Here is a 16,783-nt window from a genome sequence, read left to right as displayed (position 1 = left end):
CTGAGTGAAAGCCAAAATCTGTAGTAGTCAATAGTGACATTCTATTCAATGAATTCACCATCGGGCATCGCTGTAAAACCAATAGTTTATACACTGTGTAGCCTACAGTCATGCATAGACTAAATGTGCTTTTAATAATCCATTAATGCAAAGTAAAGTCAGACAAAGGATTTGTCTCTGTATTTGTCATGTGAGATCTTATGCTGCATTCAACACCATTAACCATCATATCCTATTACAGGGACTGAAACATTTAAGTTGCATCCAATAGTAGTTTTTCAATGAAATCACTTAATAATAAATAAAATGTTCACTGCCTTTTTGTCGGTGGGCTGTAGCCTCACTTAGAAATGAAGCCTGTTTTCTCTGTTGCTTGGAACAGCCACCAGTCTGCTTTTAATGTGACGGTATTGAGGATGTAGCGCTGTGTGCGCTTCCTTTCTCTGACTACAGTGACAACACCGCAGCTAACGCCACGCAGTCCACTAACATGATAAAACAACCGGCTCTCAGCACAACACAGACTCCAACATAAACTTCACATAAGGATACAAAATAAAAAGAAAGGTTTATGCTCTGAAGCCTGTCAGGCCAAAGAGAATCAGATGATGTCAGTGAAAATGGTCAACATCAGAGAGGCTGGAGAAACACGGAGAGAGTCACGTTAGCTCGCCGGCTATACCCAAGCAGTTGCTAACATTATCCAGTAGATTGCAATATATAATATGTAAAGTTATGGCTTTCCACATTACTTTACCAGCTAACGCAATTATTATTACTAATCTGTGTATCACTGGTATTATGTCAAAGTATTAATTTAGCCTGCAAGAAATGATAATGCTACAAAGCAAATGTGGAGCGATTTGTTTATACTAGCCTTGACACAACACAGGAGCAGCCCGCTACTTTAGCATGAATCTACCACCGTTTGCTTCGTAACATTCAATTTAGATTTATTGTCGTTTTACCGATACTCAGGTAAACAGCTTCTCCACCGTCTCAGTCGCTGTAACTAACGTGACCCACATAATAACTTATGCAACATAACACCATATAACAACAACACAATGGAAGTTACTTACTGAGGTCCAACTGAAAAGTGTGACAACAATCTCATTATAATATTCAGTCTAGCTCACTAACTCTTTCATTATCATCCAATACATTTAGCTGTGTTGAAATAGTAATGTTATTTACTGAAAAGCAGACAGGTGAGCTAACCCCAATATCAGCACGTCGGCTGAATGCAGTAAATGTACCTTTGGGGGACGTTGGAATCATTTATCACCATTGATGAACCACACAAAGAATATTATATCGTTTTAAACGGTTTTTGGAATAGACCTGAGAGGAACTGCGACATGCATGCAATTGACAGTGAGTCAGCGTACATGCACAACTCTGCACAAGAGCAGTACAGAGAGAAAGGGATCAACAATAAGCCTCAGTTTAACTGTAAATGTACAGTGTAAGTTACAGCAGTGACTAGACCGATCCTTGACTATTCTGATTCGAATATGTAAATCCTTAATTGGGGACATATAATTAGAATATCATTAAAAAGTTGACACGCGCTTAATTCAAAATGTTAATAGATATTTAAATTGGATTTAGCTGAATTCATATGTAATTTCCAATAACTTATTAAGCAAGGTCACTTTTATAGACAATATATTTTGGATTTTATAAAGTGTGTATACAGGTGCTGGTCATATAATTAGAATATCATCAAAAAGTTGATTTATTTTAGTAATTCCATTCAAAAAGTGAACAACAACTAAACAACTAATGAAAACCCCAAATTCAGTATCTCTGAAAATTAGAATATTACTTAAGACTTATGAACATGAAAAGTATGAACATGAAAAGTATGAGCATGTACAGCACTCAATACTTAGTTGGGGCTCCTTTTGCCTGAATTACTGCAGCAATGCGGCGTGGCATGGAGTCGATCAGTCTGTGGCACTGCTCAGGTGTTATGAGAGCCCAGGTTGCTCTGATAGTGGCCTTCAGCTCTTCTGCATTGTTGGGTCTGGCGTATCGCATCTTCCTCTTCACAATACCCCATAGATTTTCTATAGGGTTAAGGTCAGGCCAGTTTGCTGGCCAATTAAGAACAGGGATACCATGGCGACAGCTGAAACCCTTGTCTTGCATACGTCTTTGCGTGGTGGTTCTTGACTCCAGCTGCAGTCCACTCTTTGTGAATCTCCCCCACATTTTTGAATGGGTTTTGTTTCACAATCCTCTCCAGGGTGCAGTTATCCCTATTGCTTGTACACTTTTTTCTACCACATCTTTTCCATCCCTTCGCCTCTCTATTAATGTGCTTGTACACAGAGCTCTGTGAACAGCCAGCCTCTTTAGCAATGACCTTTTGTGTCTTGCCCTGCTTGTGCAAGGTGTCGTCTTTTGCTGTCAAGTCAGCAGTCTTCCCCATGATTGTGTAGCCTACAGAACTAGACTGAGAGACCATTTAAAGGCCTTTGCAGGTATTTTGAGTTAATTAGCTGATCAGAGTGTGACACCAGGTGTCTTCAATATTGAACCTTTTCACAATATTCAAATTTTCTGAGATACTGATTTGGGGGGTTTTCATTAGTTGTCAGTTCTAATCATCAAAATTAAAAAGAATGAACACTTGAAATATATCAGTCTGTGTGGAATGAATGTATACATTATACAAGTTTCACTTTTTGAATGGAATTACTGAAATAAATTCTTTTTGAATTTTTTAAAAACTTTTTGATGATATCTTAATTATATGACCAGCACCTGTAAAGCAATTGTAAGTCACTAAACTGGCCTGCCTGCAGTCCAGACCTCTTACCCGTTAAAAATGTTTTTGGCATTATGAAATGTACAATACGACAAAGAAGACACGGAACTTTTTGAGCAGCTGAAATCATACATCAAGCAAAATTGGGAGAACATTCCACTTTCTAGATTACAGCAGTTGGTCTCCTCAGTTCCCAGAAGCTTACAGGGTGTAAGGGTAAAAGACGAGTGGCAAACATGACCCCGTCACCCAACAGTTTTGAAACATCAAATTAAAAATGGGTATAATTTTCCAAAAATAATAACATTTCAGTTTCAACATTTGCCAAGTTGTCTTTGTTCTATTTTCAGTTAAATATGGGGTTTCAAGGTTTTCCACATCATCAAATTTTATTTTTGTTTACATTTTACACAGCATATTTTTTGGAAAGTTGTACATGGTAGTGAAAGTATTTCATTTAGCTTACAGACACCCTGTATGAAAAACAGCCAGCATCCCCTCCTCTCCCTCTTCCCTTCAGTATATCTGTCCAGTTAGGGGGCACAGGGCCGTCAGTGAAGGCACCTAATTCACTTGATGAGATGTGGGGCATAAACGTTTCCCCAGCAATTAGGAAACGTGCGCGTGTGAGCGGAAGCAGCAGCCACTCCGCAGCTGTCGGGGCACCGCTGTCAGGCATCAACAACAGCTCAGGGGCAGGAAGTAGAACTGTTTGGGGCCTTGTAGACCCTACGAGGCGCTAACCTCCTCCCCCCACCAACCTTCTCTCACCTTCCAATAATCTCGCTGTCACACATACAGCTACACACAATTTAACCCCTCTTCCTGTTCTTTCCATACCCTCAACATATACCATCATCCAACCAGTTTGTTTTAACCTGACAAGTCCTTTATTTGAATTGGTTGAATTTCATGTACTGTGTGTGCTTGAGCTTCAAATTAGGGTTTTTATTTGTATCTTTTTGTGGCTATTGACTGACTTACCTATTGATTATCAATAATTATTGTGTACTAAAAGTAAAGACTCATCAGAATCATGGCCCTTTGAGGAAAGGATTGTTGGAAATGATTGTTGGAAATTTCCTTTAGGGCAGGCTTTTTGCCCCATCTTTTAGCTTTTAGACCATATTGTGTTGTGCACTACATTGAAACACAAAGTAATGGAGCACAGAGACTCAGCAGTGACAGGAAGTGACAGGGCCTTCAGCTTTGTAAGCAACAGTGAGAATCAGTCAGGTGATAAGTAAGTCAAGTATAAGTCTGCTGGCCACAGTTGCAAACATTGTATTATAGACCAATGAAAATACAAGGCAATCTATATCGTGTTCGTACACTATTTGAAGCAACTGGTGTAATAGTGCCATAGCTAAACACCATAATATCTTCAGTTGAGAATTCTTTCTATGCATTTGCCTTTCTGCTAGATAGAGGTACTGTTCAGGTCTGTTTTGATACTCAGATACAGTGTACCAGTATGAATGTGTCGAACACATCGAATAAATGTAATTTTAATTGGTTACAGTATGGGTAATGTAGGATGCAGTGTTTTTGGAGCTTGGTTTATAATAAGGACTAGGGACTAATATTTCCCCCAACCTTATAAAAGTGCAGTACTAGAACTAGTACTACTAAATCACACGTCATTCTATAGAGTATTTTTGATATGATTCAGTCTTTAGATCCCAGGGCAGGTGTGACTCTCCACAGCCTTCATCTCTGCTCAAACAACATACACACTAAGTTGGATAACTCTGGTTTTGTAAAGTCTAAAGTTTTGAAAAGTTTACAGTTATTTTGATCTACTCTGGACTTTTAAATGCTCTGGTTTTGCAAAAAACACGAGCTTAGTGTGAAAGAAAGGCCAAAACAGAGAGAACAAGACGTGTGCTAATATAGTCTGAGTCTGTCTGGTAGAAGTGATTCAGGCACCAATTAATCCCCTACTGCTTTTCATTCACCCTCAGTGGTGAGGCTCTCTCCCCCTCCTGCTCCTGTAGTTCTAGTCTTTACCTTCCCCCTTCATCTCTGACAGATGAAAAGCAGAGTACGTAGGAAGTGCCACATCGTGCTGAACCACGCCATCCGAGCTGGCAGCACAGCAAAGTGTCCAAACAACCTTTCCCCAAACAGTTGCCCATTCCAGCTTACCCTAATTGGTTGCAAATGCCTTTTAGGATGAGCCAGTGATGGCTCCAAGGAGTTTGTATACACAAGGATCATGCTCTTTAATTCCACCATGATTGATTTTTCTTTGGTCATTTGTTATGTTTTCCATATATTTAAGATGAATTATGGATGTCCTTACACACATGCAGCGCAATTAAAGCAGCTTTAGATCCATTTTATGAACCTTTTGAAGGAGGATGTGGTCACTGTTTCATACTACAGTATTTAATGTAAAAAGTTGTTATTAATCTTCAACACTTATATGTTTGGCTGAGAATCTTCCTTTAAAGAGGTGGTATTATGCTCATTTTCAGGTCCAAAATCTTATTTAGGGGTTGTACCAGAACAGGTTTACATGGTTTAATTTTCAAAAAACACCATATTTTTCTCATACTGCACATTGCTGCAGCTCCTCTTTTCACCCTATGTGTTGTACGCTCAGCTCTTGAGCTACAGAGTGATGCATCTTACTTGTACAAAATCTTTGTTGGGAGTTGCACATGCACAGTTCCCAGGTAAGGACTACTAGCCAATCAGAAGCAGAGAAGGGCGGGTCGTAAGAAACAAGGTAGTGTGATCCAAATCAAAGCCGCTTCAGACTGTGAACATAACCTAGCAGATGGTATAAGTTACTCAAGTCCACAACCACACAACATCATTGTTCCACATCTTACCATAAACCACTACAAAAATCACCATATTTCAACTCAATTTTACATAAAAATTGGCCAAACAATTTGAACGTTTGCTCAGTACCTTTCACATCGGTTGTAACGTTAGCATTACTCGTCACTGTGTGACGGCGGGAGCAGAGGGCTCTGTGAGCGGGCGGCTGGCCGGCCTCACACGCTCCTCCCGCCGGTCACAGCAGGCTTCCCCCGCAGCCACTCGCTGAGCTCCTCAACTCAAGTATTGAAAATATTCAAGCACATTTTTGTTCCGCCATCACTTCTCGTAAAACTGTCAATAATCGAAATCTACACAGCTGATTTCTCAGCTCAAAACTTCTCAGAAGTGGATTTAGTGATATCCATACGAAAACTGTAAAATATAAAACTTTCTGTTGCTGGCCTCTGTCTGGTGCACGCAATGATGATGCAGTGAATAGTGACGATTCTCTCTGACCAATCAGCGGTCTGTCGTGTTTTCACGTTACATTTTAGTATCCCTCAGCTCGCTTGGAACCTCGAGGTGAGGTGATATGAAAAAAACTACCTGGAAGCAGGTACAGGTACAACATTTCTACAATGGAAAACCAAACAAAGGTGAGTCGAGCCAAGTCGAGCTGGTACTGTGCAGTGGAAAAGGGGCTTAACTAAAATCAAAGGGCCTCAGCTCAGACTAGCTTGGTTTGAGGCCTGACCCCACTAGCCGCTTGGCAAGCTTTATGATGCATTTTCATTGTGACGTCAGAGCAGAGTTTTCTGTGGGAGATGGGAACTCCCTTTGGCTGGACTTTGGGCTTTTTCACTGTTTTTCAAACCTGTTACATGCACAAAAAAGAGATATAACTCAATAAAGGAGAGGAGAAAAGCCAAAAAGCATAATACCACCTCTTTAAACCCCACTTGTGCTGCAGTGGTCCCCCCAGAGGGTTCCTTTGTCAGAGATCAGACAAAAACAATTAATGCGCTAATGTGTGTTGGCCTGCGTAATTGGCTTCTGCTAAACATGTCTGTGGCCTTTCATGGTGCAGAATGTGGCATTGATTTGGCTTTTGCCATGGTGAAACCTCTCAGATGAGGATCTTTTCATGTTTATATCTGCCTGCCTTTGGACTCTTCAAAGCGATGTTGCTCGAGCCAAAGTCACGATATTAATCATCTGAACGGAAGTGTTTTGTGAATAGAAGGTCTCTCTGAAGACTGTGATGTGTTTGTAAGTGTGTTTGATGCTGTTTTTTATGTTGTGCATTTGTCTTTTGTGATGGTATTCATTTGTAAATCCTCATGTTTGTTCTTGTGGTATATGAGTCAGTATCACATGTATATGCTCAGTGTCCAGGTCTATGTTATGTCCACATGCAGAATGTGCAGACTGAGAGCCACGCCTGTGTGTTTGTGTGTTTGTCGCCCATCGCTGCTGTGTGCCAGCATTTCATTCCTGCTTGTAGTCATCGGTCTCTAGCCATAGACCTGGCAACTTGAGTCACTGATGGTTTTTCAACACTTTCTGAGAATCTCTGTTGACCCAAACTAACAATGCCCGGACTGCTGGCTGATATTACTGTTGAAAAAAGATTCACTGCAGATCTATTTGATCTAAAGTTTCATCTGAAGATCTGCTTTAGTCACACCAGAGTTTTCAGTGGCACACACTGTGTCCTGGAAATGATGTTTATGTAGTACTAATTTGTTTTGCCACATACATTCAGAAGAAACCCTAATTGCTGTCTGGAGTATGTTCAATGGTAATGTCTTTTCCAGTAAGTTCTATGTTCTTGTATACCACAGAAGTTGTAGGAAGGTGGTCAGGGTTGTTGGTAGGCATACAAAGTGCAGGACTTTACATCCAGTTTCCTGCACGTGGTTAGGTGTGGGCTACTCAAACATTTTGGTTGAGGTGAGGGAGAAATTGTAGTTTTGGTTGAATGTTAAAAAAGTAAACACATCCTCTGTTGTGCTTCAGTTCAGTGTTTACATTTACATTTAGCTGACGCTTTTATCCAAAGCGACTTACAGTTGCTTTATATGTCAGAGGTTGCACGCTTCTGGAGCAACTAGGGGTTAAATGTCTTGCTCAGGGACATACTGAAGGTATAGTCTTATCCATTGCGCATCATTGCACCATCACCACCACATCATATTGACTCTTGCTAAGTGTTTTGGTTATCACGCCTGCAAAGGGAGATATCTGTGATTGGTGGTGGATCAAAAGTTGAGCATGCAGATAAGCCAGCTTGGCGGGTCCCCCACTTCTCAGAGGGTCTGGGTTCCATCCCTGGTTTCTCCCAGCATGCATGTGGAAGTGTCCCCGGGCAAGATACTGCACCCCAAATTGCTCCTGAAGCCTTTGCCATTGGTGCGTTGGTAGAGAGTTTGGGAGAATGACAGACTGACTTTGAATTCTGACATAATTGGCACAAGGAAGAGACAGAGAGGAGGAGATAGTCCATACCTGCACTGTGGGGCCAGCTGTAGATGGCAACAAAAAGTGTCCTTGTGGTGTGAGGTTTTGGTACTGATGGACTGCAGCCTTGACATGAGAAAAGTGGGAAATAAATCCACTGGCGTTGTTCCGCTGATGTTCATTAACTCCACTCTGGTGAGAGAGCTCTGGGTATCACAGCAGAAGACAGATTTTACAAACAAAACAAAACAACACGCATGAAAACACAGAAGCAGCTCCGCGGTGCCGTCTCCTCCAGTTTCTTTATATTTTCTACTTACTGTGTGTATTGTTATGCACTAAGGTGACCAGATGAGAACAGTGTCAATTAATAATAAAACTTAACACTAAAATGTATTATTTTTGCTTTTGAAGTCAGCTGACTGTAAGGAAAAAACAAATGACAGATGTAACCGGCACTGATGAAATTGATGATAGCAATAAAAAACTATATGTAACAGATCAGGACATACACATATACATTTTTATTTTATTCCATAAATGTCCTCAGTGTGGTGCCTGTCACATCTCTCTGTGTCAGATTTTTCCTTCTCCGTGGCTGCCTGCAGCTGACATTACACTCCTTCTGTCCTCGCAACTTATACTATCTTCATCTTATAAAACAAAAAGAGGAGGACTGTCGTAGGACAAACAGCAGAGGAGTCCAATAAACCTGATTCTGATCATCATCTGTATAGCTGGAGTAACCTGCTGCCTAATATCTCAGTCTTTGTGTTGTCTCTGTCCCCTATAACTGACAATGCAAATAAAAACTTGTTAAATGTATTCATTTATTTCACGTTTACTGTATTGACAAAGTTGTTACATCATGTGAGTGGACACATAACATAGTTCCAAGTGTAAAACTTAAATGTCTCTTCGCACACGCTGGTGAAGTGATGGTTGGTGAGGCTGGATTGAGATGGCATGGTGAAGAAGCTGGCTCAGGAGAAACAACAGGGATTGCTTAGATTGCACAAGATGATAAAAAAACAAGAATCACAAAAGAATATTGACTAAATGACAGAGGTGCTTGACCACATGCAGTTAGGAATAATCTGGTGAGGAGTCACAGGAAAGCAGGAGTATATGAGCAGGGAGTTGATGCATTGATTGGTTACCCAGCTCCACCAGGTGCCCATTGTGTAGTCATGCACACTACACACACACACACACACACACAAACAAGGGAGGGGAAACAAGAGGGGAACATGGAGCGGACCCAGAGTCACAGCAATGTGACAAAAGTGTTGTTAAGTAGTTAAGGGATTCTATTTTTAATATATTTGGTGTCATGTTTAAAAGAAAAACTTTACACTTTACAACTCTGAATTCCACCAAAGATGATTCAAATACATAAATGAAAATGGTGTCCTAAACTACAGAAACAAACTAAACAAGTTTCATTAACACAACCACCTGTCTCTTTCAGACATGGACGAGTGTGAGAACGACTACAATGGGGGCTGTGTCCATGAATGCATCAACATACCTGGCAACTACAGGTGCACCTGCTACGATGGCTTCATGCTGGCCCACGATGGACACAACTGTATGGGTAAGAACAGTTTTTGTTTAATACATTCCTCATCTATGTGTTTGATTCTGTTAACAGGGCTGATGGAATTGATGGATGGACTCAATGACCATAAAGACGGTGTACCAAAGTGTTACAGATAATTTATATCTGCCTCAATGGGACATCATGGGATTTTTGTCTGCATATGTTGATTCTCAGTGGGACTGAAGTAGACTGTTCAAAACAAAATTAAGGGAACACTTAATCATCACAGTCTAACATCATGTCAATTAATCTGCAGGCACATCAATCTGTCCAGTTAGAAAGCATAAGCATTAGTGTCACCTGTTTTGGTGCAAATCTTACTCTTATCTCGGATCCTGGCTTTAACACTTGAAGTGTTCATGTCACCCAACCCCCACTGCGTAGACCTACACACACCGATTGGCTGAAGCCAGGAGAGTCTTCATAAAAGCTCTCCACAGACAGATGGGACACTAGGGACCGTGCTTTTGACATGGGTCTAGACACTATTTCAAGTAATGAAGTAGTATCTGTCAATGTTGTATTTTATATTCAGTCCTTCCAGGATTTTGCAGGCCTTTTGCGGTCTAAAATGTCTGATTTGAAGATCGATACTGTTTTTCATGGTTGTTGGTATCACACATTACGGCTGCGACTTGTGAACAAGGAAATGACTAGCTGACGTATGACGTTTTGCGCGAAAAGGCAATGATAGGTTAAATTTGCGGAAAAGTTGCAGTGATTGGTCAAAATTGCAAGTGGCGATGAATTCACAGGGATTTGTTGTATTTGCATGAATAGTTGCGATCGTGACATCGCTAAATCCTGGAGGGACTGTATATTAATATTGCTCTACTGGCACCTGGTCGTTTTCCAATATTGAGCCACCATAACTTAAACTCATGCTAGTAGCCACTCTAATGGGCTTTTCAGATAGGAAACGAATTGCGCTGCGCTGGCCACTGGGTTCTGCGCGAAAGTTCAACTAAGATGAACTTCGACCGTGGTGTGCACACTACCTCACCAAGCGGTGTGCTGCTACAGTAGCATATTTCTAACCATATTTCCATATATTTTTCATATACCATATATTTCTTCTTGTTTCTTTATGAAGAATTTTTTTAAAGTGACGACCGGCAGCTGACAATAAGTTGACGATCAGTTTAGCTTCTCAGATCAACACTTGCAGAAAAACAAACGGGCTATACAATCTAAACAAATGAGTAATAATATAAACACACAGGTTGTCTTACCTTAAACCGAGGCTAGTTTATGCATCAAAAATCAAGGCTTCACCACAGAACATGACCAAACTTAAAGTCCAATCCAACGAATCACAGCCTCCTAACGTGTGCTTTCAAATAGCGATCAAGCTTTCCAGAACCAGCAAAAGACCATGACAGAAGACTGGCATGCCGTTTGTGAAAATAAGGCAATATGAAAGCGGTTTGTGTGCGTGCAAGCAGACTGTGTCGTGTGTCAGTGTGACAGGTTATAAATCGTCTTTCAGTTTTTGTTTTACCCTCTTTAGTTTCTCTTAATTTCTTTAAATTGATAGATATCTAAAACATATTAAGGAGAAGCCTAATACAGGCCCGATGCCTGGCCCACGTTTGAGTTATGACATGAAAATTACCTTCAGGGGCCTAAATAAGTCGGGCCCCGTCGGGCTCGGGCTGAAATGCAGGGCTCTATCACAGGTAGTCCAGCTCCTCCAGGATGACACATCCACAGTGCCATCCCAAGAATCTGGAATCTGTGCTCATAGCCTAGCACCATGCAGCTCAATTGGCATGCACCAGAGAACACCAGAATTGACAGGCTGGCTCCTCATTCTCTTCACAGACAAGGGCAGGTTCACACTGAGCACATGTGACAGACGTGAAAGAGTCTGGAGATGCCATGGTGAACATTAAGCTGCCTGCCACGTCATTCAGTATGATCGGTTTGGTGGTGGGTCAGTGACGGTCTGGAGAGGCATATCCTTGTTCCCTGACTGCTGTTAGGCACCAGGAGGAAGTCCTCAGAGCTGTTGTCAGGCCTTATGCTGGTACAGTGGGCCCTGGGTTCCTCCTGATGCAGTCGAATGCCTGGTCTCATGTGGCCAGATTGTGTAAATAGTTCTTGGATGATGAAGGCATTGATGCCATTGACTGGCCCTAAAGGTTCCCCAGACCTGAATCCAACTGAGAACCTCTGGGACATTATGTTGAGGAACTCACTCATGCCCTGATCCACGTCTGGGAGGGGATCCCCCAGGACACCATCCGCCATCTCATCAGGAGCATGCCCAGACATCGTTGGGAGTGCATACAGGCACATTGGGGGCCATAAACACTACTGAGTATGAATTGCCGTGATGAAAGTCATGCAAGTTGGATCAGCCTGTGATTTCAATTCCTTTCCTTCTATGTAATTTTGAATCCAGCCTTCACTCGATTGGTGATTTTGGTTTCCACTGACTATTGTCACATCATTTTGTTTTCAATTAATTATACAATTTACAATAAAGAAAGAGAGAGAAAGAGCTCAAAGAAAACTCAGCTATGACTCCTGGGATCTCATGATTCTTCTCAAATATGTCTCAGTTTTCTCATATTGGCCTCAGGAGCAAAAAACTCTGTCTTACTCTGATCAAAAGATGAGATCTCTACAGTATCTTAAATAAGCGTAATTTCAGTCTCCAGAGTGTGGATCAGAAAAAAAGCTCCAAGATATTTCTCAGTTTTGTCTTAATGACCCCACTTAGGGATTATTTTACTGAAGTACTTTACTTACGTCGAATGTTGAGGTTTAGTATTTTGTTTTTATGGGGGTTTGTACTTTTTCTCCCCTTAATTTCAAATCCTTATTGTATTTATAGTTAATTATCTGTTACAAGTTACTGAGAAAAATAAACTAAATTTTGACATTGAAAATAATGCACTTTAAAATGTCATGTTTTCCAATTTGTTAAGTTAGTCACAGCCAGCATAACTGGAACACCCAATACTTTGACATGATGTTTAGAGATTAATTCATTAAGGACCGAATGTACGCAATAATTGAGATACAACATGTATCTGTCATACAGAATAAGCACTTTTACTTTTGATACTTAAGTACATTCACTATGGAATACTTTTATACCTTTTACTTGAGTAGATTTTTGAGGACTTTAAATGTGGATATGGTATTTCTCCTCTTTTAAGTAAAGGACAATTGTACTCTATTTAACGACAATCAGTCCTTCACTGTTAACTTTAGCTGGATGGCACAGCGGCAGCGTTGTTGCCCTTTGAACAACAGGAGTCATGTTCAAATCCACCTCAGGCCCTCCAGTATGGTTCTCCAAGCACAGACAGTGATGTGATACAATCAAGCTCATGAACATCTCCCCAGAGCTCCCAACTGCTATTTAGGAGCAATAAGCAGACATTGATGAACTCAAAAAGATGCAATGATGAGATCTCATCTGTTACTTTCATTTATTCTATTGAAATCTCAATTCAGTATCCATTTGTCTTACCCAAGTCTCAAAACCTCAATCTCTGTTCATCTCATCCTTTTCTCCTAAGGGGTTTTAGGAGCAACAATTCAGATTGGAGTGATCTCAAAATGATATACTATTGAGAACTTAGTGTTTTCTCAAGAGTTAAAGACAAGACTATTCTGAGCAAAAGATTTTTCCTCTGGGCTGGGCAGCTTCCAGGTGTGAATGTGATCAGGGCCTTCCTGCAAAAGAGAGGCTTCCTCTCAGTGAAGCTCCCCTAACTAAATAAAGGTAAAAAAACTTTGAACTATTTTCGTTCATCGAGATCTGATGTGCGATTTAAGTGTTCAAAGAGCTGAGACATCCTGACACTGTAGACTAAAGTGAAGTGTAAGGACTATTGGAAGTCTGTTAGTAAATTTATGGTTGTTGCTTTAGCTGTGCGTCCTTGGTGCGAATCGTAAGTATCTGAGGGTATTTGGTGTGTCTATGCGTGTGTGTGTCTGTCTGAATCAGTATTTGATTGTCAACAACAGAGAATCTTTCAGGATGTGTGTGTGTGTGTGTGTGTCCCTGTATCTCGTAAGTCCTCCTGGCTCAACCCTAGTCCCTCTGTCATCGTTTGGAGGGTTTCCATGATTTATGTTGTTTTGTGCTTGTTTCTCTGTACCGTTGGGAGGGCGGTCAGGGTTGAAGAGTTCTCCTACAGATATCTGGCTGTGGTTTGTTACTGACAGATCCAGCCTATTTAGCCCCAGTGCTACATTATTGACTTAGCGTCAGCCAGACTAATGTTTTTCTTCCCTGTGCAACACGTAGTTCTGCATGGATAAGCTCAAACTAATTTCCTCTTGTCAGTCCTCTTCTGCTGACTGGCGAGAGCAACATACAATCAAAAACATAAAAAACATCTTTGGTGGGATATGTTTTGGCATGTGTAAGTGCTGTAGCTCATTCTTTGAGCCTTCAGAGAGATTGAGTGCTAAAAGCAGCAGCCAGCAGTGCAGAGTAGCTGCTGAGTTGTGGATTCATCTCACAGGAATAACTTTTAGACAGCTGATATAAAGCAGAGTTAAAGACGCCTTTCCATCAGAATTCAACGCACAAATATGGCCAAACACCTCAAATGAAGCTGCTGTTGCATGGTGCCCATGCTGAGTTCCCAACTCGCCTCAGTGGTTTCTATTGGAGGGGTCAAAGTTTTCCGCACTAATACCGTTTTTTTGTAATTTCATTGCAACAATGCAAATATTCAGCATTGCCTCTAGATTTAATTATTAAAATAGATATCAGTCACTGAGAATGTAACCATTTTATTTTATGGCAAGGTTTAGGTCATAGTGACTGACTAAGTGAAAAATACTCCAGACATCTATCATCATAGCATTTTGCTGACGGGCACATTTGTGGAATGCAGACATGGGAGTCACAGATGGAAAGAGATTTACAACAGCAGGAATCACATGTCTGACACAGGTTAAAACAGGGGTTAACCTGCTTGAAAGACTGAATTAAAGGTTAAAGCAAAGTAACATAATGTAGGATAATCGTATAGATTCAGAGCAACGTCCAGTTTGCAGAAATGATCTACTTACCAAATCTTTGGTTCTTTGTAAATATAGTAAACAGAGTATACTGTAACATGGAAGTTAAACCAGGGATCAGCTCAGCAACAACAATAAAAGTTTTGGTTAAAAGATGTTGATATAACAACCCATCATCTGCATAAATCTTTCAAAAAAGTCACTTTGAAATTAACTTGTTCTATCTGAGGCTTATGTTCTTTGAACCCAGTAGATGCCATTGTGTTGCTACTATATGCCTGTTATGTTAAGAGTTGAAAACATAAATGCACAGCTGGCCATGGAGGTTTCTTTATTACCCAGAATCTCACACAACAAAGCTGGTGTGTAAAATGTGATCATACTGAGACATGATGGCAGCAACTATAAAAGTGAAACCCTGGTTGTTAAAGAAAGAAGACGGAATATTTCCTTGAGAAAATGCCAGTTTTCCATGTTGGAGGGAAGGTGTCACTATAATTGTGTCGGAAAGTGTTTTATGTTGTTTATTTCCTGCTGGTTTGTCTGTAAATGGACCCTGACTGTCTACAGCCGTTAGCTTACTGGTTAGCTGCTGTGTTGTGGTTAGCTGAAGAAAAGAGCCATGAGGTTAGTGGGATTTCAGCACGCGTTTGTGCCGCTAATTCAAACGATACCAACTGAGTCATGTGAGAACTGTCATCACCTGCTCTTTTACGGCCCAGCGAGAGGAAGCCAACCCACGCCTGACTTTACCCAGCAACTTGCTTTATTGGATGTTGACTTGATGCAGCCTTAATGAACGGCTGCTAATTAAAACCGGATTACTGAGTTCAAACAAAGCAGTAAAGCGTAAAATCAGATGCAAGATCCGTGTGATTACAATCAAAGACAGTGCAGGCTATAACGCTTCTTTTCCTTAATTTCTTTTCTCTTTCCTTTCTTTCGTTCTTTTACTCTTTGTTGTTTCTTTTTCTCATTTGGTGTTGCACATTCCTTCCTCTCTCTCCTCTCCCCTCCTCTCTCTTCTCCTTTTTATGCTCTGTGGGGGGAGACGGAGAGCTGAATGATGAGTCTGATGAGTGAATTATGTTTCTGTTCTTGCTTGACAGGTTTTGTTGTGTTGTTTGTTTGTGTTTTCCCTCGAAATCATTTTTTCTGTTAATGTGATGACGTGACAATGAGTTGATTTGCTGTTCTGGTTTCAATGTCAATAAAGGGATTTTGAAACCAAAACTGTGTCTCCTCTCCTGTCTCTTCTCTTCTCCTCTCCTCTATAAGTCTGTCTGAGAAAGGTGACCCTTGCCAAAGAGAAGTAGGAGTTCCAGAACGGTTGTTTTTTTGTCTTTTAGTTTTTTTTTTTACCGGGAAGCTAATAATTTCTCAGTTCCCCTTTGTTGAGAAACCAACATATGGTCAACTGGGGAAAAGGAGTTATTTTTTGTTTGGACAAATCATTGTTGCTTGTCCACCTGAGAAGCAAGGACTGGGTGTTTTCGGTAGCCAGGTATCATGTGAAGGAGAAGACATGGAGTATGAATCTGAGTCACATACGGCATCTGTAAGCACCGAATCCGTGCTGCCTGCCGGATCCCTGATTGCACATGCGCAAAAGTGGTCCTGTCTGTCAAAGAAGGTTACCACAAATGTGCCTGTTCATAATTACTCGTGTGTTGTTGTCTGTTCTCATCTCAGGGCGTCAAATACTGACGCTTTGAGAAAGGCTAACAAAGCGTTATTTGATGCAAAAAGTAGCATCTGTATGAGACGCCCAGTCTAGACCGGAAGTGCTAGTAACTAGCTAGGTAGCTATCTATGTTAGTATAAAAGGCGTTAACTTAAAGGAGACCTATTATTCTTTTCCATATTTTATAACTTATCTACAATGTTATAATGTTGGATGTTAATGTTAAACATGGCCAAACTTTAAAAAACTGAGGTTAAACCAGAAATCACTGTGAGCAAAAACCTCAGGTTTCCTCCTGTTCTGAACGCTCTGTTTTGAACTGCTTTTTCTACCAACGTCTCCGGTGTTCTATATATGGTCATGTGCTCCTACACTAAAGGCACAGCGACACTCAGTCTGAATGGTCCGCCCAGCAACAACAACAGCCTGCTAATGTGCTTCAGGTGTTGGCCAATCAGAAGACAGTGGGCTTTGAGAGGGGGGGCCT

General features: G+C 40.9%; 1 protein-coding gene across 2 annotated transcripts in view; it reads left to right on the top strand.

The window, feature by feature from the left end:
- scube1 (signal peptide, CUB domain, EGF-like 1) overlaps nt 1-16,783 on the top strand; it is a 151,236-nt gene that overhangs the window by 20,979 nt on the left and 113,474 nt on the right. For both annotated transcript variants that reach the window (XM_038738664.1, XM_038738665.1), the window contains exon 3: nt 9,486-9,611. In XM_038738664.1, coding sequence (XP_038594592.1) covers nt 9,486-9,611 — 126 coding nt within the window. The remainder of the gene's footprint in view (nt 1-9,485; nt 9,612-16,783) is intronic.

This window comes from Micropterus salmoides, unplaced genomic scaffold (assembly GCF_014851395.1).
Source record: "Micropterus salmoides isolate LMB-PRFRI ecotype aquatic unplaced genomic scaffold, ASM1485139v1 Ms_hic_scaffold_23, whole genome shotgun sequence".
Classification (NCBI taxonomy): Eukaryota; Metazoa; Chordata; class Actinopteri; order Centrarchiformes; family Centrarchidae; genus Micropterus; species Micropterus salmoides.
Note: the sequence above shows the minus strand (reverse complement) of the source record. Positions and strands in the feature narration are given on the sequence as shown.